At 31.0% G+C, this 21315-nt stretch overlaps 1 protein-coding gene across 3 annotated transcripts in view; it reads left to right on the top strand.

The window, feature by feature from the left end:
• The window catches only part of LOC143240962 (transmembrane protein 184C), a 33389-nt gene extending 13228 nt beyond the window's left edge, over window positions 1-20161 (top strand). For all 3 annotated transcript variants that reach the window (XM_076484283.1, XM_076484284.1, XM_076484285.1), the window contains exons 5-10: window positions 2633-2707; window positions 6252-6345; window positions 7279-7391; window positions 8480-8582; window positions 18551-18725; window positions 19538-20161. In XM_076484283.1, coding sequence (XP_076340398.1) covers window positions 2633-2707; window positions 6252-6345; window positions 7279-7391; window positions 8480-8582; window positions 18551-18725; window positions 19538-19770 — 793 coding nt within the window. In that variant the 3' untranslated portion in view covers window positions 19771-20161. The remainder of the gene's footprint in view (window positions 1-2632; window positions 2708-6251; window positions 6346-7278; window positions 7392-8479; window positions 8583-18550; window positions 18726-19537) is intronic.
• The last annotated feature ends 1154 nt before the right edge of the window (window positions 20162-21315 follow it).

Below are 21315 nucleotides of genomic sequence, written 5' to 3'. Positions count from 1 at the left end.
CATTTGTTTTCCAATAATTACACTATGTAGGAGTTTCATGTGTCTTTTGGTTTTGCCTCACTTCAGTCACTTTTCTCCAGTATTGCCAAAGTGAAGTTATGCAGAACTGTAGTTTAGCTTTATGTGTTGTGGTTTATCAGGAGATAAAACAATAGTGAGAAGGAAGTCATGTAGGGCTGTGACTTGTCTTTAGTTTTTGTAGTCTTTCACAGAATTTTTGTTATGTTTTAAAGAGTTACTTTTTCCTGCACTTATGTTTTATGGTGACAGAAACATATCTTCTGAAATGAAACATTAATCTCATTTCATAAACAGATTATAACCTATTTATGCAAAAACAAATTCTGAATAGTTTTCTTTACTAAAGTTACAAATTGTTCATAATATTAAAAATGTTTGTTTACTTTCTATAGAAGTGGCTTATGTCATTCCAAACTAATTATTTCTAATTTGAACATTTTTCCTATAGAAAAATAAATATCATAAAACTAACATGATTAAATCTACCAGTAACTGTGAAAACAGTCCAACTTACTGACTATAATCATTATCATAAACTAATGTAGGGATCATACAACTGAAATGAATTTAAACATTTGTGGTGTTGTAGATTATTCTAATTTCTTCCCCGACTGGTACAGCAGAAAGTCTATGGATTTTCAATGCTAAAATCAGGGGTTTGACTCCCCTTGGTGGTCTCAGCAGATAGCCCAATGTAGCTTTGCTACAAGAAAAAACACAAAAACAGTATTTTAATTTATTTTATAGTTAGTGTCGATTACTGTTAAGACTTTACAGGACCATGATTCTTTATAGTAGCTGTGTGTGACTTAGTGTCTATAAATTGAAACAATAAACAGACAGTACATGATTCATTTGTTGGTTATCACAGTTGTATCCAAAGCTTTAAATAATTGTCTTTTTTTTTTCTTTTTTCTCTCAACGTCCACAGAGGCAGTTTCAGCTACTATAGAACACATTTGGCAAAATGAATCGTTCTCTTATATATCTCTGTTATTAAAATACAAGCTGCAAAACTCATTTTAGAAATTAACTGTTACAGCTAAGCATGCATGTAATCAAATTTCACTTTCTTCAGATTTACTTTCACTGACTTACTTCTTGCACTGATTTAGTCATATACACGTATTGCCTGACTGAATCCAAGGGCTTTCTATAAAATCTGACAGGTTATGATATACTCTCTTCAAGCAGCATGAAAAACTCAAAAGTTTCAAGTGATTTATGATTTATAAACAATTGCATAAGGGGAAAGTGTGATAAATGTTTGCTTCTAAAATTACTAAATTTAATATACATTTCTTATAAATACTTATAACTCTCATATTAAATTTAAATGAAACATTTGCCTATATCTAACAATCATTAATCTAACAATCATCAATTAACAATTGTTAATCTAACAATCATCAATCTAACAATTATCAGGCTAAAATTATTTTAAAAGTTTACATCTCAATCAACAACACCATCAACTTGAAACATGTAACTGAAACAAAGAGAATAATATTTTTAGCCAGTTTTTTCAGGTTTGTGAACCTAATATATTTACTGATTTGGATATATAAAAGTTGATAATCTACTCAGCAATTGTATGATCAAAGTAGATAATTTTTTACTCAACAATTTTTGATCTGTTATGTATGGTTTTGATTAAGTTACATGGCAGTTATTTTACAGTAATGGAACTTTTACTTCAGTAAGCTTAATGGTTTATTAACTTTTTACTGTGTTCCTTTTTATATCTCTCTATATTATAATTGGGATTTATTGATCATGTTGATGTTTACTTTCTTCCTCGATGCTGTTCTACATGTAATTGCTATGCAACATAGAATATCATATTTGTTTATTTATTAACAAGAGACCTTGAACTGTGACAAAATGTAGTGAGAATATAATTGGATTATAAAAAGTATTATAAATACACCTGATTTATTTGAATTTCATACATAATTTATTTTTTATGTCTTCTTTTCTTTTGTTACATTTTTTTAAAAAAACATTCATCATAGAATGCTATCATATAAAGGAAGATCAAACATATTTAAAAATTATCTGAAATGCTTTATCCAAAGTGGTGAAAGTTTGTGAAAAGTGTGCTTCATAAAGTAAGATGATCAACCAATGTCTTCTTAAAATTACCTGTTTTACATAATTATAAGAATGAATTTGCTAAATTCTACAAAATGTCATTACCTCTAATAATGTGTTTCTCTTCAATAAATACATTTGTTTGAAAATTTAACGTTTGCCATGTGAATGTAAAGCGAATTGTCATTAGAGGTGAAGGACCAGAATATTCAGGGCAGTCAGTATTTTTTAAATCAGTAACTGTATGTAAATAAATGAATATATATCTATATAGGATAAATTATATTACATAAAAGATATATAACACATTTAAGTGTCATTTTTGTTGCTAGATAACTTCTGTCTGTCTAAACATTTCAGTTTTAAGACTAACAATGTTGAAGTTTTTAGTTATTTGACATGTCTTGTTTATATATCCTCTCCTTATTTCTTTTTTTAATCTTTATATGATTCACATTACTAATGGGAAACTACCTTTAATAATTAAAGTATCTCTTCATTTCTGTATGTGGAACAGAGCTTTTATTCAAGCCTGCAAGCACGGTATTCTTCAGTATACGGTGATACGACCTCTAACCACCGTAACATCTCTGTAAGTTTACAGAATAAATTACTGAGTGTCTAGTAACATTTCAGAAATATTTATAAAATAAACATTAAGTAAACATTGATAGAATTGCCTTTGCTATTCCTAGTTGTCAACTTAATGTCATAATGGATAATGCCTGTATTGTGGGGATATTCCATCTATTAGATAATATCCAAATGTTGATGATACACCAATCAGCTATCATGCAGCTAGTTGTGGGAAAGCAGTTATTCTTAAAAAGGAGAAATAAAACCACCCTAGAATTTGTACTATGTGAAACTCCCAACCACCACTCTTGCAAAAAAAAAGTTTTAATGAAAGTATATAATATTAAAAAAATTACAAATCCATGTTTTTTCTGTTATGACATCAGGTTGATAATTAGGACTGACAATGTCAATTCTACCACTGCTTATTTTATATCAAATTCATCATTGTTTTATAGTGCTGATTTTAATTGCCTATTAAAAATTAATGCAACAAGTAATGTTAGAGATATTTATTTATTAAGAAGGAAATTATGTTAATGTATTGATTAATACCCTTTACTTCTTTCTCATATTTTGGAAATTTCCTGATTATATATGCTACTCAAATTCATGAAAAGTTTGTGCTCAATAATTCTAGATGTGTACTTGTCTGGTTGCTGTAGATTTTCAATATGTGCTGCAAGATATACCACTATGTAAAGTAATACAATGTAGTTTATTAACTTGCTGTATATGTGGTCTTAAATAAGTAGGACAAACAACTAATATTGTACATCTAATTTGTAACTGTAGCAATAATGATTTCAAGGACTTTTTCCATAATCATATAGTTACAGGTAACAGGTAATTTAGAGGTTATCAAAGAAAAGGAACCAAAATCAATAGCAGAAAAAGGTACTGAGTTTTGAATTTTTAAAGAAAAGAAAAAGTGTGAAATATTAAAATATTATTAAAACATTGGTAATTATATTATTAAAACAAGTTAAAACAACCTTACTATCCTCCGTTTCTTTTTGAATGGAAATTATATTTTATTAATTCCATTAAAAATTGATTTAAGAACTTTATCTTGAAATAAACTGGATATTTCTTTCAAGGTCTTTAAAAGTAAAACAAAAATAGTTTAAGGACAGTTTATTATTATGCCATTTAATAAAGCTAGCTGTAATTTTGTGTGTGTGTAAAAAAGTATATTTAGAAATATTAGTTACTGAATTAGTACTATAGTACATTTACATGAAGTACTTTAGAGAAAAATACTATTATTAGTAAATTAAGGGAAACTTTTAACAAATGGAATATGCATATGGGTTATTCTTGTTTCAACACAAATTACTATTTTTATATGAAGTTCCAAAACTGCAGAAGAATCCATTAAGTTATTATTTATTACCAATCCTTTAACCCTCAAGCAGCAGCCTTCATAAAATGATACTGCTACCTTCAACATTCCCACTACTTAAGGCTTAAATTGTTGCTATTGTACTCAATATTCTAGATGTCTTATATGAAAAATAAAAATGCTGTTATCAAATAATCTTGATAGTTATTTTTGGATTATCAAAATTAACATTCCAGTTTTGTGATGTTTAAATATTTAAAATTTTTCCAGAACAGCCAACTATGTTTCTATGTATGACTTTATCAAACATGTCACTGAATAGCTTGTTGAAGTCATTCAAATCTATTTTAGTACACAGCAAATTTAAAAATATATGTCATTATTGTGTTTATAATAGTTATGTTACTTTCAACGAACAAGTATATAAGCAAATGGTAGGTATTCCAATGAGGAGGAATTTCTCTTCAAATATGTCTGACCTGTATCTGTTCTTTTATGAAAACTTATTTCAGAAGGAGTCACAAAATCATAGTTTATACATCTATGTCTTCTGTAACACAGAGGATTTAATACCCATAAATAACTTCAATTTGACATCAAACTCAATATATCAGAAAGATCTTGCAATATAAAAAAGCAATAACAGTAATGTTTATTCTAATTATTTAAATTCAGGCATTAATTTTGTGGAAGGTAGAGAGTGTGGTTAACAATTTTAATACAAGAAGGAATTTAATTTTTTCATCCTTGGTTTATCCACCCCAATAATGTTATAACTTATAAACCCCTTAAAAGGCATCAGTATATCTCAGATAAAATGTTTTTATTTAACTGTAACAACAGTAATTCTTGTATGGATAATGTTTTATTATTCATAAATAAGCTGAAAAATAAAGGATATAAAACAAGCAATTAATAAATTTTCTTACATTTTTTAAATAATAAATACAAAAATATTTAAAAAAATAAATTTACAGTTATGAAAAACACCTCATAGAAACGTTAGGAGTCATTAGCTACTCAGGTTTATAAGTAATTAATTTGAATCTATAATTTTATTCAGTATACTGGGACAGAGAGAATAACAAAAGGTATTTGTGCTTGTCATGGCTTTCCCCTTTATTATACTTGAATAAATCTTGAATAGAAAGGGAGGAAGTTGGTATCTAAGACATATTAAAGTAAGGTGTGTAATTCTCTTTATGATCATTTAGTTTCATTTAATATCTTTTTAAAGGGTCAAGGTTGGGAGTTCACATAGTACAAATTTTAGCATGGTTTAATTTCTACTTGAAAAACTATAAGAACTTTTAATTGTAACTGGTTGGAGACAGTAGAGGGTAGAAGGAATAATACATGTAAAGCTTCATGTACCATGTATATTACATTTGTTACGTGTAAAGCTTCATGTACCATGTATATTACATTTGTTATGTGTAAAACTTCACGTACCGTGTATGTTACATCTGTCGTACGTAAAGCTTCACGTACTGTGTATGTTACATTTGTCTTACGTAAAGCTTCACGTACCATGTATGTTACATTTGTCGTACGTAAAGCTTCACGTACCGTGTATGTTACATTTGTCGTACGTAAAGCTTCATGTATGGAAAGTGATTTTTTATCTCTGTTTGGCAAATTTAGACTGCATCATTTAGCTACATCAATCACACTATGCAACTGATTTATACAACTTAATACCTCGTGTTTCCTAATAAGTCTTTCAGGCACAGTTTTTTAAACTTAAATATTATTAAGTAATGGAGAGACAAATTATATATCATGATATCTACTTCTGTAAGTAAGTCTGATTGCTTGGTTTATTATTACTTCTTTTAAATATTACTTCAGTAAATAACCTAGACTTAATAATGTACTGTGATATCTACTTACCCAAGACATAATTGTCTACATTTTTAACTTTATTTTCAAGTTTTTTAAATTAATTTTTGCAACTAAACTAGAACTGAGTTATGTATTATGTTATCTACCTCTGTCAACATGTCTGTTTTTAACTTTATTCACAAATCTTTATATTAACCTTTATAACTAAATGAGATATGAATTGACACTGTGTATTTCTTGACAATTTAACAGTTTCAACTTTACAGAAGAATATTTATTATCTAACTCTACACAGAAACATTTTATCATCTTAATTCTTGAACTGTATTAATTCAAAAATTTACTTATGATTATTTCCTTTTTTTTTCAGAATCTGTGAATTAGCGGGAGTTTATGGTGAAGGAAAATTCTCTGCAAAGTTTGCATTCCCATATATCTTAGCAGTGAATAACATTTCTCAATTTGTAAGATATCAGTTTTTCATAATTATTTTGATGTGACAATATAGTTAAGCCATAACACTTGGCAAATGTTATTTTAGAAATACAAATGTTTTCATTGACTTAGCATGTGCACTTAAAACTTTACTAGTGCACACATTAAGTCTTTGTTACACAAGATGTGTCACTACACTTTGTGAGGTAGACCTGTACAGGATATACTCAGTCTTGTTACACATGATGTGTCACTAAACTTTTTTGAGATAAACCTACACAGGAAATACTCAGTCTTGTTACACATGATGCATCATTAAACTTTGTGAGGTAGATCTATGCAAGAAATATTCAATTTTGTTATCTATGATTGTCTACAGAAGTTTAACACTCCTACGAAAAGTGGCCTAATAGGCCCCAGAGCAACTTGAAAGGTTATTAATATTAGGCTAATAATTTTGTATTTAAATGAAATGAAATCAAATGAAATGGCAATTTCATTTAAATACAAATTTATTAGCCTAATATTAATAACCTTTCAAGTTGCTCTGGGGCCTATTAGGCCCCACTTTTCGTAGGAGTGTTAAGAGAGGTTGACTTGGCAGTGAATTTGAAATACCTATATGAGGTGAGTGGAATGTGTCATTGTTTCAGAGGCTCTGGTGACTGGATTCATGGATTTATTTCTGAATGGGGTTGTTAAAAATAAGTATTTAAATTTTATTACTGTAGCATCTGTTGACCAAGGTAATTTTGGTGATTCTCACAGATTCGTCTGAAAGCAAACAATAACGTATGTTGTTGGGTGGTTAATTTTCATCAACGTTAATTAGTAAATTATAAAGTTTGACATGTCATTCTAACCCTTTTTATGAACATGGATATATCAGGCTTAAGATTATTAGATAAACATGAATGGATGTTAAAATGTTACATAAAATAATGTTATATTTTCTCTGTTAGATTGCTATGTATTGTCTAGTGCTGTTTTATAAGGCTTATCGTGACGAACTTGCCCCCATGAAGCCTGTTGCAAAATTTCTGTGCATTAAAGCTGTTGTATTCTTCTCATTTTTGTAAGTATATGTAGTTGATGTTTTAACCTGATTAATTTTATTTGACCTACAAGAATAACCTTAGTAGAACTTGCCTGCCAGTATGTTAAGAGTATTTTTGGGATTAATTTTCTTGTCAGCAAATTGGTACAAATACATTATTTTTCAAAATATATTAAAATTTGTTATTTGAAGAAAAACATCAAACTAATAATAAATTTGAAAGTTTTCCAGTGACACAACTGAAAAAAAGCCATGTTTAGGTTAAAGACAACTTGAAGGATTCTCTTATGTCATGAACATGTTCAAACATTTAAGCTAAGAGACAAGTTTAGTGATTCTCTATGTCATGAAGATGTTCAAACATTTAGGCTAAAAGACAAGTTTGGTGATTCTCTGTAATGAAGATGTTTAAAGATTTAATTAATTCTATTATGCTACTTAGAAAAGACTAAATTATAAAGGGTGTTAAAAATTGTGATAATTCTGATATTTCTGTCTATATGGAGATAATAATCTGTTTTCAGCCCAAATCATATATGGCCAGGTGGTTAGGGCACTTGACTCGCAGTCTGAAAGCTGCAAGTTCAAATTACCATTCCACCAAATATGCTTCCCCTTTTAGCCTTGGTATTATAATGTGATGGTCAATTCCACTATTCCTTGAAAAAATGAATAACCCAAGATTTGACAGTGGGCAGTGATGACTAGCTGCCTTCCATCTAGTCTTTCACTTCTAAATTAATATGACAGTCAATCCCACTATTTCTTGGTAAAGAGTAGCCCAAGAGTTGATAGTAAGTAGTGATGACTAGCTGCTTTCACTAGTAAATTAGGGATGGGTAGCACAGGTAGACCTTGTGTAGCTTCATATGAAATTCAAAATGCACTTAAACCAAATCATTTATATGTGATTTTTATAAGATGTGTTCAGTATTTGGTTATAGAGGTAATGGTGTATTTCTTTGTTTATTAAGGACCTTATGCTATGAAGAAACATCATTAATTTTCCCATTAAATACGTTAAATTTATTTTGATGAATGCTTCCAAAATTATTTTTAATATCTAAATGTTACACTGAATTTACAGTAAATGTTTTCTTTGGCAGCCAGTCTGTCATCATTACCATCCTAGTATATGTGGGAGTTATCTCAGAATCTTTTACCACACAGGATTCTAAAGATGTGGGTTTAGTGAGTCGAAGTCTTCAGGTGAGGTAGTAGTTACTGTACTTTGCTAATGTTGACCTTAAAAGAATCAAATCAAATCTTTATATACATTTTTCTTGAAAATATGAGAATATAGAACACATCATTCCTTACTAAATTTCCTACAATTTATCAGGTCATCCCATCAGTAATGTCCAAAAATTTAATGCAGAAAGTGCATTATCATTTCTGTCTTTGTAGAAGGCTTTAATGACTAAATTATGCAGTAGGACATATATAAAAATGTTCAGACAAATAAAAGAAACTAACCCAACTACACTTTTTCAGATCCTTAATCAAATAAACCCTTATGGAGATGGATGGGTCTGAGGAGCACATTAGGCATATAATGCTTTATGAGTTTAAAAAAGGCAATAGTGCAGTAGAAACTAAATGAAACATTCAAGGTATGGAGTCTCTCAATGAAAGAAAATGTTGAAGATGGTTTCAGAAGCTCAGATCAGGTGACTACAGCTTAAGTGATGTGCCACGTTCAGGTCGTTCTGTTGAGTTTAATGATGACTTGCAGCTGGCTGCACTTGATGAAGATTGTGATAGTTGAAGAACTAGCACAGAAGTTTAATTCAACCAATTCAACAGTTCACCATCATCTGTAATAGCTTGGAAAGGTGTCAAACGTGGAAAATGGGTCCCCCCATGATTTGACAGAAGTCAACCTTAGAGCAAGAGTGGACAGTTGCACTTCTCTACACTCTCATGAACGTAACTCACTATTTTTGGATAAATTGGTGACTGGATATGAAAAATGAATATTTTATAAAAATGTTAAGCACTGCATACAATGGCTCAGTGCAGGTAAACTGGCTAAAGCACAGTCCAAAGTCTTGTTAAGCATTTGGTGGGACATTGTTGGTGAGATCCACATTGAGTTGCTGCCACTTTGTGTGTTGTGTTACACCAGGATAATGCATGACCCCATACAGCAAGGATCACATCTGCAAAGATTGCAGAGCTAGACAGGGAAAAACTTCCACATCCTACTTATTCTGCAAACCTTGCCTCATCTGATTCTCATCTATTCTGAAGTTTGTGGGTTTATCTTGATGAAAAAGAGCTTGGAACACATGAAGATGTCAAAACTACCCTCTCTACATTCTTTTCCTCCAAATCCCAAGAATTTTATAGGAGTAGCATTTAGAAGCTTGTCAGTTGTTGGCAGGAAGTAATTAATAATAATGGAACACACATTATTGATTAAATAACATTAAAAGCATTTGAAATCCTTTCTCTTTTCCTGAACCTTAAATTAGACATTACTTAAGAGATGACCTGATACTTGTATAATATAACATAGCTGTGATGGAAATAACTGGTGGTTCATTTTGCTTAACGTCATTGTATTACTTTAGCAAATATAATCTACTTTAGGTAATTTCATATTGTTGGTAGCAACAGATTCATTTGATGAGAATCAAGGTTTTTAATGATAACAAAATGACAGAAGCAACAACAAACATTTGACACGCGTGTACAGTAACAAACATTTACTTCTTGAATGTTTTGGGATGTACATATTCCATCTTCAGCAAGCTATACTGAACAAGGTAGATTATTAGGTACAAATATTTCTGAAGTCTAAATATTTTATGAAATGCAATTAAAATACAGAATAAAACGATAAAATAAATAAATTGAAATTGGCATGACAGACATCACATAGAATCCTGGAATGTGGAGAGGTAAGTCATAGGCCTTTAGATTTGAACAGGTTTTGTGTTTTTCAGGCTCGATATAATAAACAGGTGTTTGTCTACACGTGCACTATAACTTTTGATACAGCACGTGTATCTTCACAAAATGTTGTAGACTTTTAGTAGAGATTACAAGTTTTTTGTATAAAAAAAATCAGATTTTCAAATGAAATATTTTTACTGTAGATTTGTTTGTGAAAATAATCTGTTTCATTACTCGTTTGACTGCAAAGTGATTTCATGTTATGATTAAAAAAAACTATTATTTCTCCAAAAAATCTCAAGTATTAATTACATACTCCCTAAAACCTCCTAAATACATTTCAAATGTTTGTTTTCAGTAAGACTTTATATTTTATGTTATTTTCTATAATCTAACTATGTGGGGTCTGTCATTTGACCAACCTCGTAACCATCATAAAAAAAAGAGGAAATAAATATAAATTGTGTTTTTTCATGCTAGAATTACTACATATTATAACATGAAAATACAAATGTTTAGTCAAAGTAGCTTATGTTTCATAACTATATCTACATATACACACTGCTGGCCAAAGTCTGAAGGCCAATGAACATAAAGAAAAAATATGCATTTTGCATTGTTAGACTCAACCACTTATTTGAGTAGAACTCCGAAAGATGAAAATAAGAAAAGGGAAAATAAAAATAAACTTTTTTAGCATTTAATAGGGAAAATGTGAACACTATGAAATTAGTCTAAATACTAGCTGGTCAAAAGTTCAAGACCATACTGAAACGAAGCATTAATCGGTAAACACGTAACAAAATTTAGTCATTTGTGTTCAAGCATTAGTGTAGTCAACATCTCCCACTGACATCTCCTGTGTTACATTGGATAAAAACATGGCAAAGACTAAAAAGTTGACAGAGTTTCAACATGACAGAATTGTCGAGCTGCAAAAGCAAGGTTTCTCTCAATGTGCCATTGCTGGTGAGATTGGGCATAGTAAAACTGCTGTTGCAAATTTATTAAAAGACCCTGAGGGATACAGAACGAGAATTTTAAGTGATTGGTCCAAGAAAATTTTACCAACATTGAGCAGGAGGATTCGATGGGTTGTCCAGCAAGACACCAGCCAATTGTCAAACCAGATTAAGCCCTTTACAGATGCAGAATGGAGCTCAAGATCAATAAGATGGCATCTACGAGAGAAAGACATTAAAAACTGTAAACGTCTTCAAAGGCCACGCCTCCTTCCACACCATGAAACAGCTCAGCTAAAACTTGGTTGAGAAGCACCAAACATGGGACGAAGAAAAGTGGAAGAAGGTTTTGTTCTCTAATGAGAAAAAATTTAACCTGGATGGTCCAGATGGCTTCTTACATTACTGGCATGATAAGGATATCCCACCAGAGACATTTTCTACACAGTACAGTGGAGGAGGTTCCATCATGATCTGCGGTGCTTTCTCCTTCCATGGAACAATTGGAGCTTCAGGTTATACAGGGGTGTCAAACAGCAGCTGGCTATATTGGCATGTTGGAGAGAGCATCCTTATTGACTGAAGGCCCTCGCTTGTGTGGAAATGACTGGATCTTTTAGCAGGATAATGCTGCAATCCACAATGCCTGCAGGACAAAGGACTTTTTCATGGCGAATAACGTGATTCTTTTGGACCATTCAGCATGTTTGCCAGAACTGAACCCCATTGAAAATGTTTGGGGGTGGATGGCAAGGGAAGTTTATGGAAATGGACGTCAATTCCAAACAGTGCACGATCTTCGTGAAGCCATCTTCACCACTTGGAATAATATTCGAGCCAACCTTCTGCAAGCGCTTTCATTGACCATGCCAAAGCGAATGTTTGCAGTTATTAGCAATGATGGTCGTGCAACTCACTACTGAGACCTCTTGTTGGGCACTTCCTACCCTGTTTAGGACTTCTTTTTGGTGTGGTCTTAAACTTTTGTCCAGCAAGTATTTAGGCTAATTTCATAGTGTTCATATTTTCCCTGTTAAATGCTAAAAAGTTTTTTATTTTTATTTTCCCTTTTCTTGTTTTCATCTTTCGAAGTTCTACTCAAATAAGTGGTTGAGTCTAACAATGCAAAATGCATATTTTTTCTTTATGTTCATTGGCCTTAAGATTTTGGCTAGCAGTGTATATTGTTTTTTATTATATTAACCTTCCAATCATGTCTGACTAACATTACATAACTTGTATTGATGTGGTGCACATGCACTTATTTTATATATCCCGTAATGTAAAACTGCTCTTTAGTTTTTCCTGTCTTTACTGTGTTTTAGTGGACTAATATTTTGTAATATACAGTCACATTTCAATTATTATATGTTAAATATACATGTGTTTAGATCATTATTAATTAGAAATAAATTATTGACTAATTTTTAAAAATACAAAATAGTAAATCAAGAAGTAAAGCAAACAATTATCTCTTCCCGCTATGACCCTTATACTCAGTTGCTGCCGAACACAGATTGCTATTAGGTTGTTTGAAAAGCTATGGCAGATTTTAAATTTTAATTTTAATAAGAAATAAAAAATTAAAATCAACTTTATTAATTAAAACAGGAGCCTAGTGAATCTACAGTTTTGCCAAGAAGAAATAAGATTATTTTCACTATGGCAATAAAACTCCAATGTCCTAAAACTCAAAAATTATTTTAAGCCATTCTCTGCTACTGCTTTGTGTTTGAATTTTTGTCCTGTAAAAAAGTTGTCCAAGTGCTATTAAAAGTGGTAGTCAGTAAGCAACAGGTCTAGGGAGTAGGGAGGATGAGGCAATGTTTCATAGCCCTATTCGTTAAGCTTCTGAACGTGTGGCTGTGCATTAGTATGAAGCAAAATTAATCCTTTTTGATTGATTAATGCCAGCATTTTTTATGCAACTTTCTATGCATTACTTCTTGTTCTTGACAATAAACCTCTGCAGTGTTATTTTGGCCCTAGTTGAGCAAGCTGTAATGGATAATACTGGCTGCAGACCATCATACAGTGGCCTTAATCTTCTGATGATAAAACTTTGGTTTTGGGAAGTGTTTTAGAACCTTCTCATGGTTGAGTCATTGTATAGATTGCTCACTGTTGTTATAAAGGTTCCACTTTTCATCACAGGTGACAATTCGATCAATAAATGAGTCATTTCTGTTGTACAAAATCAACATCAAGCAAATTTCAAAACAGTGAATTTTACCGAGTTATTGTGGAACCCACTTTTAGAGCTTCCTTAGTTTTTCAGTTTGCTCAAGATGGTTCAAAATTGTGAAACTGCTAACACCCAATTCTTGTGCCATTTCTTGAATAGTTTGGCTTGAGTTTCTTTGCAATTGGTCAGTTTCAACAGCAGAAGGATGTCCTCTCCATTACAAGAACTTTTGGAACCAACACTGTACTGTACTCTCAGAGGTGGATCGTTCACCCCATGCTTTGCAATGCATTATGACCAAGTTTGAATTCATGCAAAAAAATATGATTCTTGCAACTTGTTTTTTCCATCATTAATTGTAAGGGTCTGAAATATTGGAAATATAGTTTTAGGAAAGAATAAAAGCACTAATAAATAGAAGAAAACTTTAGTTTTTTAGTGGTATATATGAAGTTGTAAAAAATACAGGTTTCTTATTCCTATACATGACTAAATTTCAATGTAAAACTTCACCATTATTTTTTCAAACAGCCTGATAGTTCAATAAACTCTTGAATGCAAGGCAACAAATGTAATGACATGGCCTTTGATTTGTGATGCATCATGAAAGGTTTAAGTATTATTTTTAGTTGAATTCACAGATAAAATATTTTAAAATTTGTGATTTCACTATGAAACTTTGCTTACCTAAGAAGGGAGCAATTAGTCTTAATGGGTATTTGTCAACAGTGTGTGGTATATTTGGGGTTCAACTTTGTGGGAAACGAATTTGGGTGTTAGGGTTTGAATAAAATGCAGGGTATAGCCATTGCTTATTAAAATGTTTCATAAAGTGATGGTTTCAGTATTAAGAGAGAGGTAATTAGAACAGATGTTATATGCTCTATTGAGAAAACTGAATATAAGGTTATGTTTGAAGGAATTCCAAAAAAAAATGTTCAATCAAATGTGTAAGCCTGTGTATGTTTTTTATGATAAATGGCTCTTGTAAAGTGGTTATCTAATTTGTTGATTTGGGTATAAGGAACAGAAATTCACTGTTCTTTTATTGAGTTCCACAAGTATAATTAATGTAAGGGTGTTTCAAATTTATACAATCCAAAAACTGTTTGATGTAAGTTAGGGCTTTGAAAGTGTAAAAATTTATTGTCAACATACCTTCTATATAGAGCCTGTTTATATTCAGCAGTGCAAGTTCTAACAAAGAAAGCTCACAGTGACAAAGGAATATATTAGTGACAGTTGATCCTGAAGGTGAAGCTATGGCCACACCAGCTATTTGGTCATATAATTGACCAGTGATGACAGAATGGTGATCCTTGAGGGCAGTTTTAAGTAATTCTTTGAACTCTTGATGATGAGAAACCCACTTGAAATAAAAATGTACCTAAGAGAGTTTTGTTAACCTGAAGATGACCCAGGAAGGTCGAAATGCTATTTTCTGCTTATCAATAAAAGTGTTAATACCCATACCAGCTGTTCTGAGATACAATTCTTTGAACTGTTAATTAATAAGTTTGTGTATGCTTCATTTGTGTCGATTCCTCGAGTGGAATGTTTGTGAAGAAAGATTCAATGTCAAAAATAACAAGTGTATATTGATCAGTATTATTAATTTTAGAAATTTCTTGTGCAAAGGAAAATGAATCATTAACTGTTGGAAATGAATGAACTTACAATAGGAATGGAGAATTTAGCCACTTTATAAGGATGAGAACTGATAATGGATAAAATAGGTCTTAAAGGAATGTTATCTTTGTGTCTGTTAGGTAACCCATACATGAAACCAGGGTGGGGATCCTTATGGGTAAATGTCTTCAAGAAAAGTTCTGAAATGAAATTGCAATGTTTATATTTTCATAAGGTTTGTTATATTCACATTTTGTGATGAGCTTTAGCCAATCAACATAAGGAGCTTTGAATTTTGTGTTATCGCTGGGTATACGCTGCATTTTGTTAATGTAATTTGGTTTATAAAGTATAATGATAATATCCGTACTTCCATCAGGTCAAGTGAGGTGACAGTGACATTTTCATTATTAGCTAACTCCTTTAGGGCAGTATATTCTTCATGAGTAAGGGTGGAAGAAGGTTTATGGAAGTAATAATTTTAAAATGAAGACAAAACAGCATTTTTGAATTTTGTTTCTACAATATTCTCTAGGCTCTGGAAGCCATTCCTGTTGAACATAGATTAAGATTTCAAACTTTTATGAGTGTTCACAGAGAAAAACAGATAATCAGAGAATTTAAGTTTAGTGGGAGGTAAGCAAAACTTTAGGCCCTAAGCTAGGACAGGGTGCACTGAGTACATTACTAAAATTAAAAGACACCTTGTTATGATGAATACTGTTGGTCTTTTTTTTATTCATAATTATTTGATTAGCTTAACATTTTGCTTGTAATCCAGGCAGGTTTCAGTTTGTGCACTAATATTATTAATCAGGTTTAACAGGTGGCTGAAGTCAGTCTATGATGCATTATTTCATTGTTCATTTTTCACTTATTCATGTTGAATGCTACACTGTTTCTTCTGTTTGAATTTTGGCTTCAATTCTTCTTATAAAATATGACGTTGATATGAGAAATAGAGAGAAGTTTTTAAGTAGAGGAATCTGTGGATGAATTGATGGTGTGTGTAAGGTGTTACAAATTGTATATCCAATGATAATTTATGAAGTTTGAGGTCAATTTTTTTGAGGAAGTGAAATAGCTATAAAGTATCATTACATATCACCATATAATAACAATAGCAACAGATTCATTTGATGGAAATTGAAGTTTTATGATGAACAACAGACAATGGCAGTAGCAATGAACGTTTGACACGCATGTACAGTATCAAATATTTAATTCTTGAATGTTTTGGAATATACATATTTCATCTTCAACAAATTATATTGAATAGGGTAGATTATTAAGTACAATTATTTATAAAGTTTAAACATTTTATACAAATGTTATTAAATACAGAATAAAAAGATGAAATAAATTAAAGGACAACCAAATAACTAAATAATAGCATAATGAAACAGTATTATACAAGTATTCATAACAGACTTAATTATAGTGAAGTTATGTTATTGTATAGAGTTGGGAGTTAATTTATAATAGATAAACTTTCTTGACTTAAAAGTTCAATATTGGATGATCCAGAAGAGGTGACTGTGAAATATGTGATCAAGATGGGTGGTTGGTGTTTTCACTATGCATGTGGATTGTGAAGTTTGGTGGATTTTATAATATTTTCACCAGTTCTGCTGGATACTTCCTTATATTCACAGACTAGCTTAGCTTAGCTTATTTCACATTTTTCTGCAGTGAATATAACCTCCCTCACATAATTTCATGTTGTTGCTGCAGTGAATATAACCTATTTTAATATTATGTGTGTTGTTTTCAAAGATATGATTGTTGAATTTATGAGAAATTGAGTTACTGATGTAACAAACATTTTTGTGAAATATATTAATGTAGTTTATGAGCTTTGTCACGTTGAACCAGTTTTAACTTAGTTTATGAGCTCTGACATTTTGAACCAGTGTTATCTTAGTTTAACAGCTCTTTCATGTTGAACCAGTGTTAACTTAGTTTAACAGCTTTGTCATGTTGAACCAGTGTTAACTTAGTTTACCAGCTCTGTCATGCTGAACCAGTTCTGTCTAATAAGTTGTGAGTAGCAAATATTGTAACAAATTATTTGGAAACATAATCTGTGATGACGAGGAAACCCACTTGTAGAGAAAATTGTGTGTGTAAAAAACAGCTGGTGTGGGTAGAGAAAGCACTATGTACAGGAGCGACCAATGTTTCGACCTTCTTTAGTCATCATCAGGTTCCAAAAGAAAGAGGTAACTGACCAATAGCTGACCACATGTTTGAAGGTGGTTGTGTAATTGAGTGTAGGGAATCTGGTTTTCATTTTTCTGCTTGCTTCTCCAATATAGAAGTTGTGGCAGTTATTACATTGTATTTTATAAATAATGTTGGTGTTTTGTTTGTCAGTGTAGTTTTTACATAGTATAGACCTTAGTTTTGTGCCTGGTTTTTGAATGAATTTGGTATTGGAATGTTCACAGAATACAAAAAGTCACCTTGTTTTTTCTACTCATACCAGCCATTTTTTACATATATAATTTGGAAAAATAGATTTTATATAACTTTAAAATAATTTATTTTTGCTTTTTTCTGTATCTAGGTAGTTCATTTTGTTCGTAGTGAAAGTTTTTTCTTTTTTTTCAGGGCAAGTTTTGTTGGATAAATGTGTTCATGAAAATGTTGATAGTTCTTTTGAAATCAGTTTTTCCACAAGTCTGATAAATGCATAAAATTTGTTGTCAAAGTCAACCATACTAACAATGTAATGTATCTTTCCAATCAGGTCAGTTATGGTAATCTGGTAAAAATGCTGTAATTTAGCTGCTTTTAATTTACTATTGTGAATAGTGTAGGAAAAAGTATGAGAAAAAAATTATAAACACTAGTTTATAATTAAAAAATAGGATTAAACTTTGTACTGTCATACATATTTTCTAAATAAATGAAACATGACCTTTTCACTCCTGAATAAAACTAGTGAAATATCCTAAAGTTCTCAACCTTCTTGATATTTCAGTCTTCCAATATGTACATAGAACACTTAAAAAATTGTTTATGTGATCTTAAAAAGTACAAGTGTAATAATAATTTAATAATTATTTCTAATAAGTAGAAGATCCTTTTTATGTACACATTTTCATAAAAGTTATAAAAAAAGACAGTTACACTCCAGATAAATGTAAAATAATACATTTATATTAAAACCAGCATTTCACATTTGCAGCTTTGTTTGGGTGAATGTACATAACTTTACATACAACTACAGATCTTAGATGTTTGGTTCTTAATTTTAAAATATGTCAACAGATAATATTTATGTACATGTATAATTTCCAAATGAATTTGGAGTCTGACTTTATGGAGGCATTGAGTGATCTCTACATTTCATTTTAAGAAAAATTCTGTTGATTTTATCATTTCTTTTTCAGAAAGGATTACAGAACAATATAATTTTAATGATATTTTTTTTAAATCTGAGAGTTTATTAAAGAACCAAAGATATTTAATCTATTTCTTTCATTTTTTTCCAGGATTTTTTGATCTGCATAGAAATGTTCTTGGCATCTGTTGCACATTACTTTGCATTTTCCCACATCCCCTTCATAGATTTAGCAGCAGAACAGGTGCCTTGTTGTATGTCTTTCATGTCTATGTGGGATGTGTCAGATGTCACTCATGATGTGTCAGAACATATTCGCCATGTTGGTAAGACTCACTCTCTAAACTTTTGTATATATCTAGTATTGTATATATATTATTGTATTTAACAACACATTCCTCATGTTAATAAGTCAAGCTACTTGTAGATGTGTCACTCATGGTGTTTGACAATACATTCCCCATGTTTATAAATTAAGTTACTTGTAGCTGTGTCACTCATGGTGTTTAACAATACATTCCCCATGTTTATAAATCGAGTTACTTGTAGCTGTGTCACTCATGACGTTTGACAAGACATTACTCATATTATTGAGTCAAGTTACTTGTAACAGTGTCATTCATGGTGTTTGACAACACATTCCCATGTTGGTAAGTCAAGTTATTTTTACCTGGTGTCACTCATGTTTTAAACTGGTGGTAGTAATCTTATGTGTCCTGACAGTGTTTTAAATATTTCATAAATTAATTTCCATACATAAAGTTGAGGTCTATACTAGTACAAGTGATATGTGTTGGTTGTCTGAAGTTTTTTGCACAACGTATAGAGATGTTGTTAGTAAAATATTGATTACCTTGGCTTTCTTAGTCCATCAGTTAGTGGGAAAAAGTAAACAATCAGAAAATAAGAATGCCAACTTGTATTTCTGTTCCTTTGAAAATTTTGACGTTTATGTAACATATAAAGATACTGATACGTCAGGTTACTTTACCCCTAACTACATCTTTTTGTCTGATGATTATACTTTAGGGTAATTTATCTTTATGTACAGTCTCTTTTTCTTTCAGTAAACTTTAATAATGATTGATATTACAATTATTCCCTGTTTACTTTTCAAATATTGTATTTAAATCTTTAGGTAAAACTGTGAGACAATCTGTGTCCCGGAAGCAGCTAGAGTCTTCAACTGAGGAAAAACAACTGTTGGTTAACCCTGCTGAAAACACCGGTATTTTTGGACGATATGACAGTTTTGATAGTTGTCCATCACCAGAAATGAAAGATGACCCAATAAGTGAACAAGACGCACATAATGCAGAAGCAGATGACCTTGTTGACCTTTCTCCAGAGCTGGGACAACAAAATAGATGATTTTGTTTACTTAGGAATATACATTATATATATATTTGCAAGTAAAGTTATCTTTGTTTATAAAATCTGTGTTCACATGATCTAATGTACAGTTAATAAGTGAAAAGTTTGTTATGAGTTTTCATTTACTATTGAAACAGAATTTGAAATTATTTGTACTATTTAGTTTATATAATAGAAAATTCTTAATGCTTTTCAACACTTTTCTCAGTAGATAAACTCGTTGAGAATTAAGTTTGTTCCAACATTCACTACTGCTCCCTTATAACACTTGCCAAATTAAAAAGTTGTTTCAAATACTGTCACAGAGTCCTCTTGGAGTTTGATAATCTCCAAGGAAAAGGGCAGAAGACAGATGTACTAAAAACAATAAAGATAGAGTACTACAATATTTTGACTACATCGTCATCAATACTTCATTCAAGCTTGATATTAACCATTAGGAACCCACATGAGATAAAATGAAAAGTATATATATATATCTGAAGTGTGTAGGTCGTTTTTCCTAAATTTTTTATAAAAATATTTCTTACTGGTTAGATAAAGCTTATAAGATGGCTGACAGGTTTATTTTTAGAAACTGGAAATGTGAAGGGCAGAGAGGCAATTGCTGTTTAGTGTGTTTGATCTTACTGGGTGTACGTTACTGACACATAAATTTGGAGAAACTTGTTTCTGTTAGGTACTTTAATAATTAGTAAATACAGCAGTCAAAAGAGTATCTTTACATCAAACATTTCCATTTGGTATAACTTTAAAATCATTAATATCTCAATCTGTATCTAGGACCCAGTAAATATTATCATCTTGTAATGAAGAAAGTTTGTTTGAGTCTTCATTTATCACATATAGTTGAGACTGTATTTCAAGTCACATCAGTAGCTAAGGTAATGTAGTTTAAACATATCTGAAATATAATGTTATTTAAATCACACCAGCAGGTAATGTAGTGTAAACATTGCTAACAGATAATGTTGTTTAAATCACACCAGCAGGTAATGTAGTGTAAACATCACAAACAGATAATATTGTTTAAATCACACCAGTAGGTAATGTAGTGTAAACATTGCTAACAGATAATGTTGTTTAAATCACACCAGCAGGTAATGTAGTGTAAACATTGCTAACAGATAATGTTGTTTAAATCACACCAGCAGGTAATGTAGTGTAAACATTGCTAACAGATAATATTGTTTAAATCACACCAGTAGGTAATGTAGTGTAAACATTGCTAATAGATAATGTTGTTTAAATCACACCAGCAGGTAATGTAGTGTAAACATTGCTAACAGATAATATTGTTTAAATCACACCAGTAGGTAATGTGGTGTAAACATTGCTAACAGATAATATTGTTTAAATCACACCAGTAGGTAATGTAGTGTAAACATTGCTAACAGATAATATTGTTTAAATCACACCAGTAGGTAATGTAGTGTAAACATTGCTAACAGATAATATTGTTTAAATCACACCAGTAGGTAATGTGGTGTAAACATTGCTAACAGATAATGTTGTTTAAATCACACCAGCAGGTAATGTAGT

This window comes from Tachypleus tridentatus, chromosome 13, assembly GCF_004210375.1.
Source record: "Tachypleus tridentatus isolate NWPU-2018 chromosome 13, ASM421037v1, whole genome shotgun sequence".
NCBI classification, from domain to species: Eukaryota; Metazoa; Arthropoda; class Merostomata; order Xiphosura; family Limulidae; genus Tachypleus; species Tachypleus tridentatus.
Note: the sequence above shows the minus strand (reverse complement) of the source record. Positions and strands in the feature narration are given on the sequence as shown.